This window comes from Globicephala melas, chromosome 18 (assembly GCF_963455315.2).
Source record: "Globicephala melas chromosome 18, mGloMel1.2, whole genome shotgun sequence".
NCBI classification, from domain to species: domain Eukaryota; kingdom Metazoa; phylum Chordata; class Mammalia; order Artiodactyla; family Delphinidae; genus Globicephala; species Globicephala melas.
Window position 1 is genome coordinate 18,087,303 of NC_083331.1, and position 25,350 is coordinate 18,112,652.

The 25,350-nt window shown below is 46.8% G+C and overlaps 1 protein-coding gene and 1 pseudogene across 1 annotated transcript; both read right to left on the reverse strand.

The window, feature by feature from the left end:
- Nucleotides 1–764: 764 nt before the first annotated feature.
- Nucleotides 765–3,509, reverse strand: LOC138842416 (52 kDa repressor of the inhibitor of the protein kinase-like; annotated as a pseudogene).
- A 7,657-nt stretch (nt 3,510–11,166) lies between these two features.
- Nucleotides 11,167–13,321, reverse strand: MLNR (motilin receptor). The gene is given in 5 exon segments (XM_030882328.2): nt 11,167–11,422; nt 11,424–11,535; nt 12,328–12,642; nt 12,645–12,868; nt 12,870–13,321. Coding segments are annotated over 5 exon segments (1,254 nt in total). The 5' UTR covers nt 13,217–13,321.
- Between the last annotated feature and the right edge of the window lie 12,029 nt (nt 13,322–25,350).

Here is a 25,350-nt window from a genome sequence, read left to right on the forward strand (position 1 = left end):
CCTAAGAGCTCTAGACAGTTACTCTACAGTGCTACTTTTTTGTTTTGTTTTTGAAACAAAATCCACATTTTATTAGATTGAAATAAACCGTAAAATTGTTCATCTTCACCAACAAGAAAGCAATATTTTCTGTATTCTTCCTAGGTAAACCACAAAACTCCTGTTTTTGCAAGAAGACCAGTTTTCCTGGTTATGCTTATAAATCAAGATGAGGAAGCAGATATGTTCATGGAAAAACACCCAAAGGAAAACAGGCAAAACCAGACAAATCAGTCATCAATGTCTCCGAACTCAGATTCTGTCTTGCCTGTGAAACAGTGTTCATGGTACATCTGCTAAAAAGCTGATGTCCAGTTCGGTGGACTTACATTCCCTTGAGGACAAAGCCTACACTGAAATCCTCTTCAGGTGAGCACATGGCTTCTGTCACTTTCTGGTAACTTCCACAACCAGCCATTACAGATTTTTAACAACATACTCCAAACATAATGTACTTCAGTCAGAAGCACCATTGCGCTTTATAAATGTGTTCTCCTCCCTTTTCACTCCCTACCTCCGCAGCATTTATTTCTTCAAAGAACTGATAACTCAAATCCTGGTCATTAGATCAATGATAATAAACATCATGTCCCAAATGACTTCAGCCCTGCCATTATGCCACCAGGGGGAATCTCAAAGCAGCACTTTCCATACCGTCTTCTGGGAGAACACAGAAGTCTTCAAAGTCTGCAAGTTCAGATTGTGGCTGTTCAACAGGTGAGTGGTCAGTGGCTGATGGATTTGGTGAGAGGCCTGTTGGCAAATTTACCTTCAATGACTAAGTGGCCTGCATGTACCTTACAACTTTGCCTCCTAATAAACCAATAAAAGGCACCTTTAAAAATTCTCTTGGATATTTTCAGTGATTTCTGAATTACTTTAGGAAGCTCTGACACATTGTGTAGAGTTTTCTGTGTGTGTCTCATGAAATCCAGATCATGTTTTGTATTAAGAGTTACGTTCACAAAGCCCCGTGACTTGACCTCTGTTGAGTCAGTGTTTGGGAGTGTGTTTTGTGATGCTTGCATTCGTGCTTCCTCTCCATCTTCATCCTGGGAAGAATCCACAGGACCTTAAGCAATACGGAAGCATTAGGAAAAATACATAAATATCAGGCAGCTGTAGAGCATCGTAAATTGTGGACAGAAGCACTTTATCTTTTCCTCTTTTTCCACTTGAGCCTCTGGGAATGAATCTCCACAGTGTCAGGATTGGTAAGTCACTCTATACGTGTTGGCACAGTGCTCCTCTGACATGTTGAGCTGGAGATGATCCGTGTCTTAATGTGAGGGCTTTGAGGTGCTGATCTGGGAATCTTTCTCCAACTTGCTGAATAATGTCCTCCACTGTTGGAACATTGTTTATAATAACCTCAAAGGTTAGTTGAGATTCTAGGTTACCTTGGCAAGCCCTGCAGAACTTCCCACAAAGTTTCATTTGAATATCGTGTTTAGTGACCAAATCTGTGGCTTCCTCAAACCAGAAATCATAATAAAACTCCCTGTTTTCCATCACTTCATTTTTGAATGTGACACAGTAGTCGAGCAGCTGGCTGCCAAGAAGATGCCAGAAGTTTGTCGCTGGATTTTTTTTCCCCAACAGCTCTTGTTAAGATGGGACATTTTTAAGAAGGACAAATGAAACCAATGAAATAGAAATCTGTTAACATACTACAGAGCACAAATGCTTGACCAGCTATAAAGCTATTCCCTCCAGCCTGTGTCATTCTTTATACTGTCTTTATATAAAACAAAGGCTTACAAGAGCTCCACTTACATTTCAAAAGCACAATATCCTCCTGCCTATTGAAGAAGGCCCATTTCCTTCAGTTAGTATACCTTTTTCCACGCTCTAAAAATGGCAGCTATTACATTGTCAAATCCTATAAGCAGCTGCAGCGACTGTTGAAAAAGAGAACGGTCTTCCTCAGGTGTTCTCAATAACAATAACAATAACAAGCCCTGACTTTCCATGAAGAGCAGAGTGTATAGATACCCTGGGAATATTTCTGTAAAAGCTGAGTGGGCAGGACTTTCATTTTGGAAAGCAGTTCACTGGACACAATATATACCTGACCACATCACTACTCCACGATCAGGCTCCACTGTGTGTATGGAGGACATTCTGGACAGGGAGAAAGAGTGATTCTTTCTAACGAGGGAAAGTTAGTAGCATATGAACTGAGGACAATAATGCTAGCTCACACTGAGGATTACCACATGCTGAACGGTGTGCCAAGTACATTTTATTATTATAAATACATTGCAATAATTATGTAATTAAACATTCAATTATAATATTGCAATGCACTAACTTTTTAAGAAATCAGTCTTTCTCCCTGCTCAAAACGTGTAGTATCCTCTATACACATACAAGTACTTTTATTAAGTCCTTACTACGTGCTGGGCATGGTGCCAGATTCTATACATACAGTTAAATATTACTTCATTATCTGTGGTCTCAATTGTCACACAGAGATACATTTTTCCAGAATGAGAATCCCCCCCTTCAACCTTGTGAATTAATCGGTCACTTAACAAAATTTTATTTTACTCCACACCTTTGCAGAAAGAAAAATAAATAAGGCCTTTCAAAGTTGCCAGGAATGGATTATATATAAATTAAATGCGTTCAGTTCAACACATTTTGATTACATACTCTGTTTCAGGTGGTTCTGAATCAGACACATTTCTTCAGTTTTGTGACTTAAGAACATCAGTGCGAGTTGCAAATACTCAGCACACAAGTGCCCCGTGCTCCCAGGAGCTTGGGCACAAGCCACAGCAAGAGAGACTGGCTCTTGGCCTGGGGTACAGTTAGGGCAGAACCAGCAGCAAAGCCCTTTACTCAGCTGCTGGGATCCCTTTTCATGGAAGCCCCAAGGCAGGACCACCTCAGCCCTGTTCCACAGCCATTTCCTCTGTAACTTAGCAGCTTCTGGCTCCTGCCCTCAACACTCCATTGAAAGGTTCTCCAAGTTCCTTCCTTTTGCCAAATCCTGGGGCCTTTCCATTACCCTTCCTTTAGGGATACCAGATTTAACAAATAAAAATACAATGTCCAGTTAAATTTGAATTTCAGATAAATAACGAATGATATTTTTAGTACAGATCTTCCCTGACTTGTGATGGGGTTACGTCCTGATAAACCCATCATAAATTTAAAACATCATAAGTCAAAAATGCATTTAACACACCTAACCTACTGAACATCATGGCCCGGCCTAGCCTACCTTAAATGTGCTCAGAACACTTATATTAGCCTATAGTTGGGCAAAATCATCTAACACAAAGCCAATCTTATAATAAGTTATTGAATATCTCGCGTAATTTATTGAATACTGTACTGAAAGGGAAAAACAATAGCTGTCTGGGTACAGAATTGTTGTAAGTGTACAGGTTGTTTACTGTCGTGATCACGGTCTGACTGGGAGCTATGGCTTGCTGTCCAGCATCACGAGAGAGGATCATATTGCACATAGGTAGCCCGGGAAAAGATCAAATTCAAAATTCAAAGTATGGTTTCTATACAACACGTACCACTTTCACACCATCATTAAGTCGAAAAATCATAAGTCGAGTCATGTAAATTGGGATTAAGTACATCATTTGTATACTTATTAAACTTATACTAAAAAAATCATTTGTTGTTCATCCAAATTGAACTAGTAATCTTGTATTTTATCTAATAACCCTACTTCATTCTCTTTGTATCCTCTGGGTACTTGATCCCTGAAACTCTCTTCCTTTGGGTAGTATCAATTCATCACTTTCCCTTTTTCTGCTCCTCCTGCCTGGTTCAGTTGAGTTCTCCAGCCTGTGCTGTAACATCAGCATGTAACCCTAAGCCTCTTCTTTTCTCTCTCTCAGCTTTCTCCTTGGAGAGGTCATCTATTCCTGTCACTTACATCAGTGGCTCTCCAAGTGTGGTCCTGGACTAGCAGCTGCAGTATCACCTGGAAACCAGACAGAAATGCACATTCTCAGGCCCGGACCCAGGCATACAGAATCAGGTCTTCTGGGGTGGGGCCCAGCAATCTGTGTTTTAAGAAGCCCCTCAGTTGTTCTGATGCACGCTGAAGTTTGAGAACCACTTGTTTAAATGATCACTTCTAAGCTGTTGACTCCCCAATCTTTATCATTAGCCCTGATTTTATACCCACACTTCCCTCTGGTATTTCAAACTGGAGTGTTTTGTGGAATGTTACAAAATGGGAGGAAAAAAAAACATAGCTCTATGGTCAAAAAGAATTTCCATGGGGGAATTCCCTGCCCTCCCCCCACCCCCACCCCCCAAAAAAACCAGTTTCCATGGTATTGCAGCATTTCTTAAGATTTGACTATTGGGACCTATTTCCCAGTGGTTGTGGGAGGATGCAACAACAGGACGGCGTCACTGGAAAAGAGATGCATTGAAATGGAATTCAAACTAACAATATTGTAAATCAACTATACTTCAATTTAAAAAAAAAAAAAAGGAATTCATTATTGTCCCCTGCTAAACCACCTCTACAGCCTATTTCTTTTTAATTTTTTTAAGTTGAATATTTTATTATTAAACTTTCTTATTTTCCTGCAAGGCTGTAGCTTCACTGTATAAAAATAGCACCAGCAAACACAGTATGTTGCAAAATTAAGATAGTATTGTTCTTCATCTGACACTGTACAACTAACAAAAACTTTTCTCCACCTCCAGTTATTTCCAATGGGAAGATCAGTAAGTTTTGGGGGGTTTTTTTGGTTTTTTTTTTTTTGCAGTACGTGGGCCTCTCAGCGCTGCGGCCTCTCCCGTTACGGAGCACAGGCTCCGGACGTGCAGGCTCAGCGGCCATGGCTCACGGGCCCAGCTGCTCCGCGGCATGTGGGATCTTCCGGAACCGGGTCACGAACCCGTGTGCCCTGCATCGGCAGGCGGACTTTCAACCACTGCGCCACCAGGGAAGCCCTCATCAAGTATTTTGACCCAATCCAGGGATGACTGTAAACTGTTATAAGGCTTAATATAACAATGTTATCTTTGAATTACATAATTTTTATAACTAGTTTTACTACAGATAATTTCAGGAATTCTGAGTATTGTAAACTGGAGCCTAGCCTAAAAATCATAGGGTGCTGTGGAAAAGATGCATAGTGTTTATCTGCAGTCATTAGGAAGTTAGGGGGTATTCTGGTAACATGTTACAAGTAGTTTCCTTTGCTACAAGTTGCTTTTTAAAAAATCTATCCACAACTAATTTAAGACAACTATGCTAGATTGTTTCATACTAGTTTATTTAGGGGTTCCATTTTCACTCAATAGATTTTATGTGTTTCTCATACGCTTCTTCACTCATTAGTTCATCTAGTTCTGAAGGGTTACTGAGTGTCACATTGATCCGCCAATCATCTTCATAACAAGATTTTTTGGACACGTCCTGGATTTTCTGCCAGAGCTTCATTAATTTCAGTTACTTCTGATGGAGGAAGAAGAGCAGACAAGCAGCTTTCAAACTTTCTAAAGCACCAAACTCCTCGTTTGTTCAATTTTGTCCCAACTTCAGGCAGATTACAGTATGCAACATCTCTCAAAGCTCCCTGTGCAAAATTGCTGATTCCCGCTGCTGCAACACCGTTTTCTGTTGTGATCTGTCCACGTCCGCCTGTGAATTGACGCGCGGAGAGCGGAGCTGGGACTGGGCGCGGCTCCCCGCAGGGCCAGCGTCCCCAAGGCCCGGGCCGCCGCAGAGATTGCGCGCGCAGGCGCAGACGGCAGACCTCGGCGCGCACGCCTCGCGCCGCTCGCTGCGCCAAGCACCCGGGCTTCTGGCCTCCCTTTCCTTTCAAACAGACCTCAAATGTTGGAGTTCTGACTTCCTCTTCTCCCTATGCAGTCAGCCTCTGAGTTTTAGGGACTCAGTTACGATAACGTTGAAAGGTTGGAGACCTGACGTGACTTTGGAGCGTGAAGCAAGCTCTTGTTGAGACTTCGCAGAGTCAAGGCCCGCTCCCTGGGACCCGCAGCCCGGCCCGTCCGCCCGGCTGACCTCAGTAACCAGCACCAGGCACAAGTCCTGGGGCTGCCCCCCAGGGCCACATGTGACATGGGGTCTCACCTCCGAGAAGGCCCCAGGAAGAGCTGAGAAGGCCTTTTCTGGAGGAATGGAGGAAGAGCGCAAGGAGCCAGTCAGGACTTGAGGGAAAAGAAGAATAGAAGATGTCTAGAAGAGCAGGAAACGGGGTCGAGGCCTGGTGACAGAAAGGAGCAGTTGAGGAGGCGTGGGCGCAGCCTGGCCCGTGCGTGGAAGGACCTCGGCGTGGGCGGGAGACGTTAAGGGGACCGGGGGGCTGAGGAGTCAGGGACCCATCGCCGGACCACAGTCATTCCACAGTTTCTGCTGGAATATAAATGACTTTCCCATGGATCCACCGCCCAAAGCCACCTGCAGTATCTTTGTTTACTGGCTTCGTGTCTTTTCCTTTATCCTGAGGTAAATACGGGGAAAGGGAGGAAAGGGGTGGGGCGGGGGAAGAGGGTGGAGCGAGAATGGAAGAGATTTCGGTGAGGGAGAGCCTACTGATGGTTCGCAGTCTTGTCTGCACATTGGAATCGCCTGAGGAGCTGTAAAAACCACGTCTGGGTTCAACCCCCAGAGATTCTGATGCCGTCGGTCTAGCCTCTCGACTGGTGCTTCTCAAACTTTAATGTGCGTCGGAGGCGCCTGGGGCTCTTGTTAAAATTCAGGTTCTGACTCAGAAGGCTCCGGGGTGGGGCCTGAAAGTCTGCATGTTAACAAGACGCCAGGTAATGCGCATGCCACTGCTCTGTGGCTCACATTTTCTGTAGCAACCATCTACGTAGAGGCTCCCAGAGGGTGGTCCTCAGACCATCAGAATCAGCATCACCCGGGAACTTGAGAGAAAGGCACGTTCTCGGGTCCCAGCCCAGACCCGCGGAATCTGGAATTCTGGGGATGAGGCCCAGCAAGCTGTGTTTTAACTCTCCCTCCAGGTGATTCTCACGCGTGCCAAAGTTTGGGAGCCACTGCTGTAGAGAATTACAAAGGGGAATAAAAAGCCTGAGGGAAGGGCGCTAATAATCACTGTAATGACAAAGTAATGAATTATTGTGGAAGTAAGACAGAAAGAGAGATCACGTGGCGCCCTATGTATGTTCCAGTTATGAACAGGTATAACCATTACAGTAAAATTAAGACACCACGACTTTGAAAACTGCAGGTTTTCAAAAAAAATTTTTTTTAAGTTTTTTTTTTTTATCTCTGTATCATCATAAGTCATAGGAATTATTGGAACATTTTCGAGACTTGCACACTCACTGCAAAGATGAGGGAAAGGAGATGTCATTACTGGACCCGTCATGCTGTGGGCCTGCCTGAGCTGGGGTGGGGCACAAAGGCACAGATGCAGGAAAATAAGGTGGGGATGCCTGGCACTGGGGATTGAGGATAGGGAAAGGGATGCTCCCTGTTCTGAGGCCACGAGGTTGCCGGTGTCTTGGCGATGGGAGGTGCTGAACCTGGTTGTGTTACTGATCCAGTGTCACCACTCTACCCCACGAGTGCCCTGTGCCTGGATTACAGTACCTAACTGGTCCCAGCTGGCCTCCCAGGCTCAGCCTTCCCAGACCCTGCTTCATTTGCTTTGCAGGCTCCAACTCCTGATTACACCAGTGCCCTTGCCTCCCTCCTCTCTTCCTCAGAGCCCTGCCCTCTCCTCCCTTCAGCACCCACGCCCCCTGTGTGCCATTTTCGCCCCTGTCCTGTGCTTTCCCTCTGGCTGACCGATGGCTCAGAATGGACGTCCCAGTCATCTGCTTACTCAGCCTCCATCTCTGTCCACCCACTGGGGTGAAGATCCCTGTCCACTTGAGTTCAACACATATCTACCTGTGGGCAAGAGATGCCAAGGGGGATAAAGCACAGTCTGTCCTTAGGGAGCAAGTTACAAACTCTGGGAACCAGTCCCCAAGACGTGACGGACCAAGTGCCGTGAAAAAGATTCACGTAGAGCATCGCCTGACTGTCTGCCCACACTCAGCTCTCCTGGTCCTGATGGCACTTTCTGGCCCCTTATGACACAAGCGTCTGCTAATCTTTCGAAAGTGTGTGTGTTGTTTTCCTAAGAAGGTGGCCAGTAGAGTCTGCCTCTGTCACCTCCTTGTAGCTTACACAGAGTGAGGGACATGCTGAGTGACTGCCACAAAGCATGCCACCCACAGAGCACATGCCTCTCAATGACAAAGGTTCGTGTGCTCCTAGGAGCAGGGATGCTGATTTTGGAAGGCTGCTCAGAGCTGACTAGGTTCTTTGTAATATTTAGAGTTCTGAATCTTTAGAAAGTTGGCTCACAATAGAAAATGGCCCCACAGTTTATGAAAAGCCTTTTATTAAAGCTCCACTTAAAACACTTGTACAATCACTAATACTTATATGTGAATGGTTCCACATACTAGCAAATGTTACTGTTACTTGGGTAGAAATTGTAGGAGAGGCCATGTTCAGACTTTCGAACATCATCAACACATTGCTCTCATGTCCCCTGGACTCCTGGGTCCTCGGAGGTGCTGTGCAATTGCTTCAGAAGTGGGAAAGTCTCCTATAGAAAGGTGGAGGGAAGTCGTGTAGATGACACTAACCTGAAATTCTGCAGGTCCGTCCGATGTGAGTGCTTTTATTGGCCTGTGAGCTGAATCTGAGGTTAGTCTAGATGAACAATCACACATTTCAAGGCAAAAAAGACCATTAAAAATTTGATTGATTTCAACACCATGACATGTACTAATGTTTCTAGAGTATTTTGACATACACGTCTAGCACTTAGCAGTTGCTTGGTGAATATTTGTGGAGTGAATGAATGAAACACAAACCCTTCCCCAAGGTTGGTGCCTCACCTAAAAAAAGCGACTTGGCCTACAGAAAGAGCCCTGCAGGGACCCAGCACACATCTTCGTCCGAGGGCAGAGAGAGGTCCCAGACACAGCATCCAGGATACCATCCCCAGGGTGGAGGGAGGCCAACAGCCCAGCCATCCCTCTCCAGTGATCCCTGACTTGGCCACCCCGAGTCTTCCCAGCATGCCCCTCCCCTTTATAGCCAGTTGTCAACACCAGAGGACACTTTCTTCTGTGGTAGAGAACAATTTTAGACCTTAGAACAGCTTTTCAAATATTTTTGACCATGACCCACAATGAGAATATATTTTATTTTACGAACCATGAAAGATACCAACCAATATATAATTGAAACAAAAGTTTCACAACAGTTAGCCTTACTACACATGATGCACTGATTCTCTATTCTATTCGCAATCCAATAAAGAAACATGTGACACACTCCACTCATCTCACAATCCACTAATGGGTAAGGTCGGCATTTTGAAAACAAGTGCACAGCAATCCACAGGAGGGATGGAATTCAGATACTCCATCTCAGGGACCCAGTGGCAAGAAAGGATGATCCTTCTCTGCCCACACCTGGGAACACACCTAGGTCACAGGAAAGGGTGATGCAAATCCCTCTTTTCTAGAATCTGAACAAGAAAACTCAAAGGAGAGGTCTTTGCTTCTATATCTAAAATATTATACTACATATAACATATCAGTAAGTTTCTTAGCCATGATTTTCTACAGGGAAGAAGCCGCTTCTGACTGTCCCAGAGAGGAACTCCCGAGAGAAGAAAGACTGTGTGGTTGCATCTCCAGGACGTCCCCACTTAGTGCCACCAAGCAGGGGAGTGGCTGTGGCACAAGGCTGGCACCTGCACCGTGAGACCCTCCATCAGTGTCCCCAGCAACAACTTCTCAGAGCCTCTGATGGGATATTTTGTGTTGTGACTCTTGGGAAGGTGGGTACAGCATGCACTGTTCTTCTGCCATATTTGACCACAGAATCCTTTTTTCAAATACTCCCTGAAAATCTGCAGAACACAGTTTAGGGACCACTGCCCCAAGTTGGAAGAAACAGTGTAGACGGGGGACTTCTTCACTGCCACACCAGTTGAGGGCAGGGCCAGGGTGTTAGGACACTTCAAGGGGACTTGAAGGCATCACTGTACATAGTCAATCACATGAAAAAGCAAAGGACCTTGTCAGGTGTGGAGCGGACCCTTGTTTATGGAGTCACCATTTGTAGTTTACAGCTGACCTAGTTGTATCCTGCCTACCTCCAGGGGGCGCCATTCATAAGACCCTGGGTTGACTGAGGCCCTTCGGAGTCCAGCGAGGCAGTAGGAGCCCTCCAAAAACAGGTTTATGTTTTAAACTGTAAAAACTAAAACAGAGTTACAGAGTTGTTGGCCAGAATGTCCAGCACAGTCTCTCTCACCCTTGAGTACATCCATTGACTCTCGTTTTTTCTGTTAGTGCAGCTTCTCGGGGTGGGAGTGGGTAAGGCTCTTAAGTTTTCAGACTCAGACCCCAGACTTGGTTCCATCATTGCTTATCCCACCAAGCTGAGGCGAATAAGGCGTATTAAAGCTCTTATCAATGTGATCAACAGTTGCTTTGTGGAAGCTACATCCTGCTGCAGCTCCCTGCCCTCAGACTTCCGTACCCAGGTTCTGAAAGAGGGTACTGTGCCTAAACTTAACGATTTGCTCTGAGCCTGAGAGAGGCGGGACCCCTGAACACTGCACTCTACCCAGAATTCCTTTCACTTGTTTCTAAACATTTTTTGCTGTCATATATAAGCATTAAGTAATTTCTTGGAATAAAACTCTCATCATCCTGGATTCCTTGTAGATGCACCATCACATTTATATCCAAAACATAAAACAAAATACACCTCTGACCTCACAGGTGACAATTTTTACGGGAGCATCTCTCTGGATCACTTGTTAACTGGAAAATGAGTGGTCATATTTCCCCAGAGTAGAAGAATGAGGACTTACAAAACCTCCCCAGAGAACATTTTGTGATGTGGGATATCAGGAGGATAAAATGATCGTCCCCAGGGGGGTACATGAAAGGAAAACCAGAGAGACTGGTACAGTTACATTTCATACCTTTGTTTAAAAAAAAAAATCATGCTAAGTTGCTGACCAACTTGCAAAATGTCAACCACTCTTTCTAATTCTCCCTAACAGCTTCGGTTCCCCCCTCGCAGTTCTTTTCTTCCTGCAGACCTGTTTTCCCTTAAGTCCCAGAGCTGTGGGATGAGGCGCTGTGTTTGGCCATGCTGGTTGCTGGTGTCTGTACATTAGCGCTGGTCTCGGTGCAGCCAGCCATGTCTCCTCCAGGATCCCCTCCAGCCTCCCTGCTTCTGCAGAAACCTCTCTGTCTGGACCGCCTGGCTAGCAGCAGTTTCCAGGCCGCTGCTCTATACTTCTTTGAAATGAGGTTGTAGAGGATGGGGTTGATGGATGCGCTCAGATAGAAAAGTTGCAGGGCACAGTGTTAAAGTACTATAGAAGTACATCATCCCGGAATCTTTGGTATTTATGTAAATGATTCTGCCAACGTGGAAAGGCTGCCAGCAAACTATAAACGCCAGAACCACCACCACTGCAAAACAAGACATAGGCGCCAGAATTAGCCAAAGCATCCGAAAACAAATAAGCATCCCCAGGAAACCATCTGAAATAATAAGTAAAAGCAAAATAAATAAAACTCTTGCCTAGCCAAATCCCCACCCCAGAAAAACTACCAGGTTGCAGACAGCATCGATATTAGCTTTAAAGCTGAGTATTCGGCTCATACATTTACTATCAAGGCCTGACATAAACCAGAAGGAGTGATTTCTACTAACAAGCTGTTCTGGCAGGCTTCCTTCCACAAACTCACTTCGTTGACATGTTCTCTGTTTTCGGTTGAAAAGAACTCTGCAACAAGTCTGCACAATCTTTATTTTTTTGATATGGGCATGATTCACTTTAGTCTTCAGGATAACATAACATTAAGTAAAGAAACTTTATCTTAACGTGAGCTATCCCGTCTTCTCCAGGGTTCTGTAATTCCATAACTGCAGCATCAAACAGAGACAGGCAGTTGGCTTAAGAGCCTGCAATTATCCATCTTGGATCAGCCCAGCTCGCTGATCACAGAGGCTTTTGGAAATAATTGCTGTTTACAGGACCCGGATATCCCACTCTCAAGGGACGCCTGGGGTGACCCAGAGCCCTTGGAGGACGGGAGATGGTTTTCTCTGGAGACTAGAAGGAGAAGCAGGTGGAGGCTGGGGTAGAACGACAGAATGAAACGTGGCCAGAAGAGGCGCCGAGGGCTGGGAGACCAGGGGAAGGCGACACAGCCTGGACCGTGGGTTGGGGTGTTTGGAACAGAGGCGGCGCCACTCACGCAGGACGCGGACCATCTGCTGGTGTCCCTTCTCCCGAGCGGAGGTGGCCGGGCCTCGCAGCGGCCCGCGGCTCCTCCACAGCTCCCGCCCGATAAGCCCGTAGAGGACGCTGAGGCACAGGAAGGGCAGGAAGAAGTAGGCGGTGGTGACCCACAGCATGACGCACAGCGCGCCCCACTGCGCCGGGCTCGGCCGGCACTCCTGGCTGAACAGCGCCGCGGCCGCCGCCGCCTCGGGCCCCGACGGCGGGGACAGCGGTGGCGCCCGCGAGGACCCGAGAAGTGGCGGTGGCGGCGGGGCGAGGGGGTGAGCTAAGCGGTGCCGTTAAGGTCCTGGACCGCGTAGCGGCCGGGGTCCTGCTCGACGCCCACCAGAAAGAAGAAGGGCCCGGCGGAGAGCAGCGCCACGGCCCAGAGCGCGGCGATGACCATAAGGACGCGGCGGCGGGTGACGAGGCCGCGGGCCCGGAGCGGGCGACAGATGGCGAGGTAGCGCTCGAGGCTGAGCGCCGTCATGTGCAGCAGCGTGGCGTAGGTGCACGTAGAGCGAGAGGCGGCAGAGCAGCGTACCGAACACCCAGGGCCGGGAGCGCCAGAGGCGGTACAGGTCGAAGGGGAGCCCGAGCAGGATGAGCAGGTCAGACACGGCCATGCTGCCCAGGTACAAGCTGGTGGTGGTCCGCATGTCCCGGTAGCGCCCGATCAGCAGCACCGTCATCACGTTGCCGCTCACCCCGACGGCGAACAGGCCCAGGCACACGGCGGTCACTGGCACCAGCGCCCCCAGGGGGAAGGGCGAGCAATGGCGCTCGTCGCAAGGCAGCACCTCTGCCCACGGCGGCTCCCCCGCGTCCTCCGAGCCGTCGCTGCGGTTCTCGGCGCTGCCCATGGGCGCGCCGCGCCCCCGGGCCGGGCCAGGAGCCTAGCGCCTGGTCCCAAGGCAAAAGCGCTTCCTTTGGCGGCCGGTGCGCGCTGGGCGCGCCAAACCCCTGCCGCTTGCACAGCCCGAGTCCAGCGGCACCGCGCGCGGGAACGTGGCTCCGCAGGGTCCGCCTTGAGGGCTGCCAACCGGGCGAAGCGCAGTCCCCACCCCCAGTCACCGCCCAGCCTGCCTCGGCCCCGCTTCCGCTCCCAGGCCCGTGGTATTCCACGTATTCCAGGCGCTTCCCTCCCCACCAACTGAACGCGGGAGGCGGTCGCCGCGGACGAGCCCCACCCAGACGCGGGAAGCGATTCCTGAACCCCAGCGAGGTTGGTTACTGGACCCAGCGGAGCGTGGGCTCTTTTGTAGGTTGGGTTCAGAGGGGAACCTTCTGAGGGACCTCGGCTGGTGGCTCCGTCTTGACGGTTCGGGAAGGTGCCGCAATACCAATAATAGGAGAGGAGCCTAGACCAGAATCTAGAGCCCCTCCCGGGTTCTGGTCGCGGCTCAACAACCGAATCATCTCGGATCAGTCCCAGCCTTGCTTGCCCAGCCAGTTCTCCTCTTCTGTAAATTTTCAAGCGGTGATGGAGTTGACCGAGTAATTTCAACGATGTCTATGACTCTGAAATCTATGGATATGACCACGTCTATTCATTTTAAAGAACAAGGCTTAAGTATTTACGTTTACCTCTGCGTACTTAAACGTGTGCTGTTTCGTTCCTGTGTACAAAATATGCTATAAATGTAATAAAGCAGAGTATTGGCCAACACCAGAAAGAACTAAAATTCTGGGGAAAAGACTAAAAACTGGTTTATGAGTCCATTCATTGTGGTCCTAATGACAATAGCTGACACTGAGAGCTCAGGATGTATTTGGTGCTGTGCTTTCCATTTAATCTTCAAGTCCTTAGAACAGAGGTTTTTTTAAAATCTGTTCATGGATAGACGCTCCTCTAGTGGTTTTTCCATCCATCCGACTGTGGTTTAAATCTTCAACTTCTTTTCCCAAGGTTCCCTTCCTCTTTCTGGAACTGAAACCAGGCTTTGCTCTAGTGCCTCGCATCCCCGCCCCGTTCCCCGTGGTCCTCTTTCACAAGCAGAGCCATGGGCTTCGAGGAGGGGTACCTGTCACCTTCCTCATCATTGCTCTTCCCAGCCATCCTAAAACCTACCTTTGAATCTAACTTCCTCACACTCTGCCCTCTGCAGCCCCCTCCCCCACCGCTCACCCTCATTCTTGAGAATTTGGGTGCCTTACCTTCACTCTCTCAAGCACTCCTCCTAAAATTCACACCCCTGCACAATTCCTCTGCCTCTCCTTTCTATCAATGGTCTTGTCCTCCCCCCCCATCTCAGGCAGCGGTTCCTGTGTACATCCCTTACACCTTATCATTACCAGTACCTGGGAGCTCGCCTTCATCTCAATTTCAGCCCTCCCAGATTCTGACCTTCACCCTCTGTCTTTCTAGCTCACTTTCTCTAATACCTCAACTCCTACAATCCTTCAACCGCGCTGGGACCGCCATTCGGCTTCTCCTCCTACCTTTTCCTTGTCCCTCACCTGCCTCAAGTCCACGCTTCCCCACTTTAATGGATTTAAACTCCGAGAGCAATACTAATCGCCCCAAGGAAAACACCCTCAATTCCCGTGCTCTTTTCTCTGTTGTCATACTTGTCTCCTTACGAGAGCACAACCATAACCCTGGTTAAGTGGAACCCTCTGCTTACTCTGTGCAGTCTCCCAAGCACCTAGAGTTGTTTCACTTGAAATTCACAACCTCTAGCTGGATGCTTAGTTTTCTCCCACCATCCTCATACTTATTCTATTTAATTCGCTCTCTCGCCCTCCAAACCACTCTTTTGTACCTCCTCCTCTCTCCTTAATCCCCAAGACCTCGTCCCCATCCTCGCTCTCAGGTGATCTTGCATTCCAATTCCTGGAAAGAATAGAAACAGCTGGAAGAGGACTACATGCTCCCATCACCACCACCCCCCTCGTCCACCCCCTGGACAGATGAATGAGTGGATGGTACTTGTGCCTGAAGTGAACTCTGCCCCTCAGCACTTCATTCGCCTCCTCGAAATTCTAGAAATCACTTTAGAAAGTCTCTCTCTCTCTTGCATCATCAAGTTTTCTCCCTCTTCTGGATCATTTCCATGTTTTCAGCAAAACTCAAAAGAGTTTCTGCATTCACTCTCTCCACTTTTCCTCCCTCCCTCCTTCCCTCCTCCTCCTAAGCAGCGGAAATGTAATTTCTCCATCTCTAGTTGATCTCAACTTGCCTTGGACTCTCACCTACTGGGTAGCAAGAAGCAATTATCCAGCCTGAGTAAAGCACTGTCCAGTTGGATGAATTAAACAGCTCCTCTGGGTAGTGTTCAGTCCTCTTGGATAATAACATCCTCTCCTCTCCAGTGGCTTCCTCCCCTTGCCCTGTCTTTCCCTAAGGGGGCCCAGGTGGATGGGGAGGGAAGGTCAGGTGGCTTAAAGGCCCTTAGGAAACTAGGAGGGAGAGGGGTACCTAGCTTTGTACCAGTTCCTGGGGGGACCAGGCTGGCATTTGCTAGACTCCAGTTCAGTGTCCCCTTCCCGCTTGGCCACCAGGTGCTTTGCTAACCCAAAGGCAGAGGTCTGTGGCCAATGAATTTGTGGTCTCTTTCTTTGACTCAAGTGATGCTCCTGGGAGCACCTGGTACCTTCCCATTGGCTCTCACAGGCTGCAGCCCCCTGAGTCTCTTTCCTTTTATCCATTCTGCTCCATGGCCTGGTGGCCTGCCCACCTCTGCTGAAGGCTCCCTCACCCCTCTCCACCACCACAGCAGCTCTGAGAAAGGCTAACTGGGGCTCAGACAGTGTCTGCACCATCAGGCTCACGAATGCCAACTCTACCCTCTCTGACTGTTCTGTACTACACACCCTCCATTCAGACACTCCCCTGTTCTGCTGTTTTTTCTCTGTATAGCTTATTACCTACTATTGAATTTACGTAGCTCTTTGTTTGTTATCTGCCCCGCTCCATCTCCCGACATCACATGCTCCAGGAGGCAGGCTTTAATCTTTCCCTAGTGCCTGGTACTAAGTGAGAATTTAACAAATATTTGTTAACTCCGGGAATGAATAAGCTTCTGCAGAACCAGGTACCATTATTTTCTTTACAATTCCCAGCAGCTGAGAACAGTACTCTGATTATAGCGGGTGCTCAGCAAGTGTTCCTTGATAATCTGGTTGGAAATAGAATACTGATACGGAGAATTAGATTCATGGCTGGCTTTTTGTTATGTTTTGGCTCAAGCATGACTTGCCCCCTAGAGCAGATCTGAACCCTATTATAATGGCTTGGCCTTCCATGTTTTAGGAAAAAACGGGATCAGACATCTGAAGAATGACTAAAGCCTTTTGTACTTTGTATTTCTAAGTCATCCACCAGCTCATGACTTCATACTTCGTCTGAGGAGAGGAAGAGGAAGTTCTCAGTAGTCCAAGGTGTGTGGATACCTTTCTCCTCTACCTCCACACTTGGTGATCGTGCGGGGCAAAACTGAGTCTAGGTCTGGCCTTGCTGTCCCCCTGTTAACCTGGAAGCAAAGGGTTGGTGTCCTCAATAGGCACTTGGCCCCTGGCTGGAGACCTCACAGGTTGGAATGTTCTGGAGAAAAATAAATCTAACACATGCTGTGCGCAAGGCACTGTTTCAAGTACCTGCATATGGTAACTTGTTGAGTCTTTAACAACAGCCTTTTGAGTGGGTGCTTGTAGTACGTCCATTTTATAGATGAGAAGACCAAGGCACAGAGAAGCTGCCTTAGGTCATGCAGCCAATAAATGGGAGTACTGTCTGCTTCATGAGGCCATGGGCACAGGACCTCTTGCTATGTAGACCATAGCACAACTAACCTCAGGAGTGGTTGGTGTGATCGGCTTCTGCTAGAAAAGTGTTTTTCAGCTCGGATTCCAGAAACCAGATTTTGTGGACAAATGGAAGAAAACGGAAGTTTGGTTTCTTTTTTTTAATTTGAAATATAGTTGATTTACCATGTTGTGTTAGTTTCAGGTGTATAGCAAAATGATTCAGTTATATATATATATATATATATATATATATATATTCTTTTTCAGATTCTTTTCCCTTATAGGTTATTAAAAAATATTCAGTATAGTTTCCTGTGCTATACAGTAGGTCCTTGTTGGTTATCTATTTTATATATAGTAGTGTGTATATGTTAATCCCAAACTCCTAATTTTTCCCTCCCCCTGCTTTCCCTCTGGTAACCATAAGTTTGTTTTCTATCTCTGCGGGTCTATTTCTGTTTTGTATATAAGTTCATCTGTATCATTATTTTTTAGATTCCACATATAAGCATATCATTTGTCTTTGTCTGGCTTACTTAATTTAGTATGATAATCTCTAGGTCCATCCATGTTGCTGCAAATGGCAACATTTCATTCTTTGTTTATGGCTGAGTAGTATTCCATTGTATATATGTACCACATCTTCTTTATCCATTCCTCTGTCGATGGACATTTAGGTTGCTTCCATGTCTTGGCTATTGTACATAGTGCTGCCATGAATACTGGGGTGCATGTATCTTTTTGAAGTATGGTTTTCTTCAGATATATGCCCAGGAGTGGAATGTGGAGAAAAAAAGGAACCCTCCTACACTGTTAGTGGGAATGTAAATTTGTGCAGCCACTATGGAAAACCGTATGGAGGTTCCTTAAAAAACTAAAAATACAGCTATCATATGATCCTGCAATCCCACTCCTGGGTATATATCCAGAGAAAACCATAATTTGAAAAGATATGGAAGGTTTGAAGGGGCGTTAGGAATTGCATTACATCCATAAATTTCAGTGTACCTGTTGAAACTTGCAAAAACTCCATAGGTTTTATACTCTTTTCTCCATAGAAGAGCAGGATATGAGGCAGAGGTTGAAAAGTGAGTTTGTACAGTGGTTGACCCACATCTCATAACACTCTGAGCCAACCTCCTAGAGTCGGGAAACTTCAGGTGGAGTTCCAGATTTCCAGCTTGTCTTGCAAAAGGGGAAGATCTGCTCTGGTCCCACACCGCCCACAGGCCATGGAATCCAGGCTGAGTAGCAGCTGCCCCCGTGGACAGGCCACCTTGTGCCTGCCCCCTGAAGCCCTCCTCGCTTGCACAGAGGTGGTGTGGGCTTCACGCCCAGCCCCTGCTTCCTTGGCATGACCTGCTGACACCCCCTAGACTCCAGGTGCTAGCAAGTGGCATCTTATTTAATCCAGTGCTGAGATGGCAAAGCTGGCCTTGGTGGGGGAGCCTCTGACAGAGAAGACCAGGGGCCAGCTGTGGCCAGACCTCACCTCCAGGACCTGACGGATGCATGGAGCTGGGGCCTCAGGCTTTCCCAGGTTTCTCTTTGCACAGCAGGGACACGGCAGGGCAAATTCAAGGCAAGACTTTGGGGGCCTATTGCTCTGCAGCTGTTGCTTTAGCAGTTTCCTCTTGGTCTCCATTTCTCCTAAGAGGGAGACAGGCTCACCATGGCCACGATGATCAAGGTGGGTGGGAGAGAGGGAGCAAGTCCCTGTGAGGGGTGGATGGGAAGAGGGTATAGGACGTGCAAAGACCCAGTCTGTGGTCAAGAATGACCATCCTCCTCCCACAATACAGCAGCTCACCTGAGCCCAGCTTAGGCTCCCCTCACATGCCCTCTCTGCTGTGATGGAGTCAGTGGCATCTTCCACTGACTTCCACAGCCATCAGCCACGGGACACAGCTGTCTCACAGCTGTGGAGCCGCCACTGCTAGAAGTGTGGTGCTGCCCTCCAAATTAAGGAGACGGGGAGATGGAAGCCACAAGTCTCACTGCTCTGTAGTAGCAGAGATCCCAACATGTTCAGAAAGATGAAAATAAAAATAAGGAACACTCAAACCATTGTTTATGATGCAACTGACTTGAAGTGCACATCTGGAAACACCTCCAAGTACTCCCCCTGAGTCATCTGCTCCCACCTCCCTCCTTTCGAGTTTAAAAAAACACCATCTGCCCTTCAGACCTCAGTAGAGCCCCATCGGAGCACCACAGTGGCCGTGGACATACAGTAAGGAAGAGTTGCGTAAAGTAACAAGGAGAGTTTTCTGGGCAACCCTCACCCCAATATTCATCTCCTAGGTGGACAGAGTTTTTATCGTTGATTATTGTTTTACCTCCTAAGGGGGCCCCATAGGTGTAACTTTCTGTCTCAGGAACTAGGAATATGAGTGTTCTCACTGCATTTCTGGGGAATGGAATGGAGATTGAAGGAAGTTTGTCCTTGGGGAATCCCTGAATCTTCCGTGCAGGGGTCAATGTGGGGATTTTCCTCAGGGAACTCTGAACGGAGAGATGAAGAGTGTGGATGCCGAAGTGCTCCCAGGGGGCACGGTCTACCGCTTAGTATGTGAACTTGGGCAAGTTACTTAATGTCTCTACTCCTCATCTGTAAGTAGAGGTGCTAATACCAGGACCCACCTCACTGGATTGTACCAGCAAGAAAACATAAAGTCCTTAGCTCGGCGACCGGCACATAGTGAGCTCTCTATAACTATTAGTTCTTATTAATCATAATAATAACAAAAGAATGAGGCTGTCCTTGGGTCCAAACTAGCCCCCATCTAGTTCTTTCTCTGGCCAAATCTTGTGCTTTCTGGTCCCTACGTCTTCACTCCTGCCTTTGCTCCATCTCTCTCTCTCAAGAGCCCATCCCGATTGCCCTTTAAGGGTACCGAAAATGTCACCCTTTCCAGGTCAAGTTTCCCCACCTCCTCATCTGGATGCAAGTGTCTTCTCTGATGCTCCTGGAGCCCTTGTTACCGCCTGACACCCCTGACATGTAGGGTTGAGGCATCACTGAGCAGACCCTTGCCGCTCACCTTCACCTCCCTAGGGAGCTGCCCCTAGGCTGCAGCCTCTTGCACCTGCACAGGTGCCTGGGGGCGGGCCACAGTACCACCTGGTCCTCAGGTGGAGTGCAGGATCAGCCTGGAGGAGAGGAGAGCTTCTTCGGCCCAACTGTAATAGGGAAGAACCTTTGTATTCTATTACAAGGTAATCACTAAAGAGACCTTGCCTATAAGCTTATATTATACATAATGGCCCATCTCTGGGAGCCCTGCCTCCTAGGTAATGAGCATTGAGCTAAAACACCTTTGTTGAGCTCCCGGGAAACATCCTAACCAGGCCCACCTGTGAATGACTGCAGGGAGGAAGAAATGAACATGACCCCTCAGGAGGCTGACTCGGGACCCGGAAGTGTTTGACTTTACTCCCGCCCCTTTTAGTAAAAACGAAGCTTGAATTCTAACTCAGCCAAGACGGTTCACCATCTTGCTCTGCTGGGTTTCTGAGTAAGGTTGCTCAATCTATTGGCCTTTTGTGTGGCGAGCAGTACCAGCTTGGACTTGGTGACGAATTGTGGTGCAGCCGGCCGGGGGCCTTGCTGCTCGTGGCTCCCGGTCCGCTTTGGGGAATTTCCGGGTAAGGCCCTGGCAGCTGCCGGGACCACTTGTCCGGAGGGTCTTCCCTTCAGAATTCCGCAAAACGGCCGTGGCTGCCCCCCGTGCTTGGCAGCTGGAGCAAGGAATCGACGTTTGGGAGCTGACGGGCTACAGTAGGGTAAGTCGCTCCGGTGTGTAAAGCCGGGAACTTTATTTCCGCTCCGTTTGGGGCATTTTCTCCAGAATTAGCCAATTTGTTTTGTATTTGAGTGGGGTAACTGTAAGGAACGGCACCAAAGATGGAGGAGAGCTTAAACAAGCTTTATTTGGGAACGCTCCCGGGCGAGGTTCACTGGTCCGAGAGAAAGGGGCCAGAGAAGTCGCGCCCGGGTGTGGGCGCGAACAAAATTTATAGGGGTGGACGCAGGGGAGGTGCTTGCTGTGTGAAGCAGCACTTTTTTGGTAATCTCTCGGGTGTTGTGTCAATGTCAGGTGTCGGTTGCATCAGCCCTCAGAGCCGTTGGTTCGGCCCTTCGGGGAGCGGGAAGACCAGGGCCGAGTGGTGTGGCAATGTCAGGTGTCGGTTGCATCAGCCTCAGAGCCGTTGGTTCCGCCCCTCGGGGAGCGGGAAGCCGGGGCCGAGTGGTGTGGCAATGTCAGGTGTCGGTTGCATCAGCCACTTTGGCGGGGGTTCCGTCTGGCTCCCTGGGCCCTTCCCCGGACCTGCTGGCCTTACAGTAACGTGCTGGAGAGAGGAAAGAGTTGTTGGACCTTTACCTGATTTGTGAACCGGTTCATTTGTTTCTTTGGATGCCATCATTTGTGTGTGCAGTTTGTTTTGTTTGTCTTGAATGTCTGTCTTCAAAAATGGGAAATGTTTCAACTATCGCAAAAGAAAGTCCTCTGAGGTGCATTTTGGATAAGGGATCTGATTACAGCTGTGAGCCCCTGGGTGAAAGGAAGATGATATTTTATTGAAACAATGTGTAGCCACAGTACCTGTTAGGATCTCCACAAGGGGTTTAGGCAGGGTTATCTTGGGGCCCTGTGCACCATGTACTGCGATCCTTGTTGTGTTAATTATGTAATTTAGGGTCTCCTGTGTCATTGGTATATGTAAAACCCCAAGACCAAACTTGAGGGTTTGTTTAGGATTTTCTGTTTGTCCTTTGGGTTTTTTGTTTCATTTTGTTTGATACTCTTTCTCCATTTACAGTCAAATCAGTTTTGTGATACTTAAAACTTTTTTACTAATGTCAAATAGAGGAAAGGAACAGAAACAAAACAAAACCTGTCTGTTCTTGTCCAAGAGGGGGACATTCCCAGGAAGAAGAGAAAGATTCTACTTGGTTCCTGAAGTCACCAAAAGCTACGAATAGAAATAGAAGTGTCTTTTCCATAAATATTAATAAAAAGGGGTTTAGCCATCTAGACAGATGACCTTGATTGGTCCCATCTGCCAGAAACCCAGTTGGAATCGAACCTCTTTTGTAACTGAGGGGTTTTACCCGATCAGATCATTGTACCTGATTAATGGCTGAAATTTTGGAATGGGACCTCTGAGGTCCCTGTGTTTGTGTATTTGTACATGTTATAGATGTATGGCATTGTCAAAATGAATTTGTAAAAGAGCTCTATTTAATTGGCTTAAAGGAGATGAAGCATTTAAATAAATACTCAGATGTAAAAAACTGGCCAGAATGAATTTTGCGTTCACATGACCTGGGAAATATTCAGTATTGAATTAATATCTGGTATTAAAGTTAGCTTAAGCTTGTTGGTTTGATTAATATAGGCATGTTTTTAGAGTCATCAACATTAAGTATAATACTTTTATTGTACCTAGGTTTACTAGAAATCAAATGACGTTATTTCTATTACAAAGTTTGTCAGCAAGAAAAATAACCATATGACAGAGCTTTTAAGTAAATAAAATAGAGATAAATGAGGTAAGAGTTTTAGGTAAACTCTATAGGAATAATTGTATTTGGGGAATGTCTATCTAAAATAGTCTCTGCAGAGTTCTGTAACTTGAAACTAAACTAAGTTAAACGAAGAGAATTCATTGAATATCTGGGTCATTTCAAATAGGATAAAATATTAGAGCATTAATTGCTGGGCAGGTCTAAGTTTACCTACCTTTGCCTTCTTAGGAAAGGAAGACTAGAGTGTAAGTTTGTCAGTCAGGAAATGCTGTTACGATACACAGTTTACAATTACTTGCTTCTTGTTTTTTTACTAGAGGTGAAGGTTTTAAGGTTAAGAATTATAAGGTAAAATTTCAATATATAAAGATGTAGGACGTGTGTTTTCAGCAAAGAAGGTATGAGGAATGAAAATGCATTTTATTAAAGGAAGAAGGTGGTTTTGTCCTAGAGCTGGTTGTTTATGAATGGAAAAGAAAGTGAGGGACAGATTAATATGGGTACAGAAAAATTGTGGAAGGATTGTGGAGGAGGAACAGCGAAAGAGTTTTGTGCATGGTCAGGATTGGCTAAGATACGATTGAACTTAATTAAGAAAATGAATTTTAAAGGTAAAGTGGTACTAAACCTGAATTTGGCTCTCTAAGAGGACAAAGGTTTCTTAAAATACCAGACTACTTTGGGTAATTGTGAGTTTCTTTAAGTGATCTGTACTTACCATTGAGATCTTTTATTATCACTGGTTAAAATTTTTTGATATTTTTGACAAAATTCCCAAAGATCAAATTCTAAATGAAGTTCATTTGACCTCTAGCTAACTTTGAGGTTTTCCAAAGGGTCCCTGGAACACCTCAAATTATTTTTTCCATCTCAGAGAGAGGAATATCAAACTAATTAGGCTTATTTAGTATGTTGAACTACATGGGAAGCACGGTCAAATAAGTGGTGATAAAACTTCTTAGATTGTATCATATGGGTAAACGTTATTAATATACACATTTTAGAAATTACATGAAATTCCTAAAATTCTGGTATATCCTGGTAAATGGTAATCAGTCATAATTTTAGTAATTACCTTAAATCGTTGTGTATCACAGCAGTAACCAAGTTTCTTTTCAACTGCATTGTGATCCCTGTTGGTTGACGCTGAAGTAAAAAGGCATCCTTTTAATGGTTAGAAATGATCAATTGCTATTTATTTTACGGTGGCTTTTGAATGACTTTATAGCTATTTTGTGAAGAAGCGGGGTTTCATCAGCTTCAAAGGGTTGTACATAAAAAAAGGATTGACTAGAGAGTCTAAGGAATATTTGTTGCCTCTGTTCAGCAAGAAGTAGCCAGAGCCGTTTATATCCCTTTTCCCACAAGATTCTGGAATGGACATTGATAGTGGGGAATTGTAATAGGGAAGAAACTTTGTATTCAATTACAAGTTAATCACTAAAGGGATGTTGCCTGTAAGCTTAAATTTTTCATAATGGCCCATCTCTGGGAGCCCTGACTTCCAGGTAGTGAGCATTAAACGTAAAGGCCTTTGTTTAGCTCACAGGAAACATCCAAACCTGGCCCACCTGTGAAGACTACAGGAAGGAAGAAATGAACACATCCTCTCTGGAGGCTGACTGGAACCAGGAAATGTTTCACTTTACTCCCCTTTTAGTATAAGATAAACCTTAATCCTAACACAGGCAAGATGGTTCTTTGGGGCCCAAGTCCACCATCTTTGTGGCCTGCTGGCTTTCCAGCTAAAGTCGCTCTTCCTTGTCCCAACAACTCTTGATTTATTGGCCTGTCGTGCAGCGAGCACTACAAGCTTGGACTCTGTAACAGAGCCAACAGCCTAACACGCCACGCATCTGTTTCTTGCTTCCCAAGAGTCTGCCTCGCATCTGGGGGACGGTCCAGAGCAGTCTTCTCTCTTTGATGGCTCAGTGTTCCACCAGTTCAAAGGCTGCTTTGATCTGCTCTGTAAAGAGCAGATGCTCCCATAATCTCTGAGGCAGGGGAAGAGATAAAATGGAAAGTAGAAGCTTTAAACTGCTGTCTCTGGGCTCCAAACTCTCCCTTCTTGGATTCTGCGAACCGCTTTTGCCCATCGTTGGGCTTGTCAGTGGGGCTGCTAGCGGGTAGGGGAGGGGAAAAGGCACTGGCTCCTTCCTGTCTGCTCATCCCACGGCGGCCCCGTGCCCTCCCGGCAGCATGGGCTCCAGTCTGCAGCTTCTCTGGGCACAAACAGAAGCCCTACCATCAGCAGCAGGCAGCAGCCACTTTCAGGAGTCTCAGTCCTGGTGCCCGGGGCTCCTCCTCCAACCTGTTAAGCTTGAAACCCTTAACATCTTTCCTTTGCTCCCAACCTCCAAAGTGGCAGATTTTAAATACGGCTATTACCTCAGTGCCACCTGCTTGCTTTTTCAGTCTTCTAACACTTGTTAACCAAATTCCCAATGTTAAATGATCCGTGTTAAATACCTAGTGTGGCATCTGTTTTCCTGATTGAACCCTAACGAGTACAGGGGTGAATGTCTTTTCTGCTCACACTTCACTGGCTGAAAGTCACCTGGCCAGTCCCAACTTCAGTGTTATGGGGGCGGGTGTGTGGGGAGTGCCCTGAAGGAGAATCAATATTTGGTCAAGAACCATGTGTTTTAGAATTTGAATTATGTGTTCCAGTAACTATTGCTGTATAAAAAATTTTCCGACTCCTTTGTGGCTTCA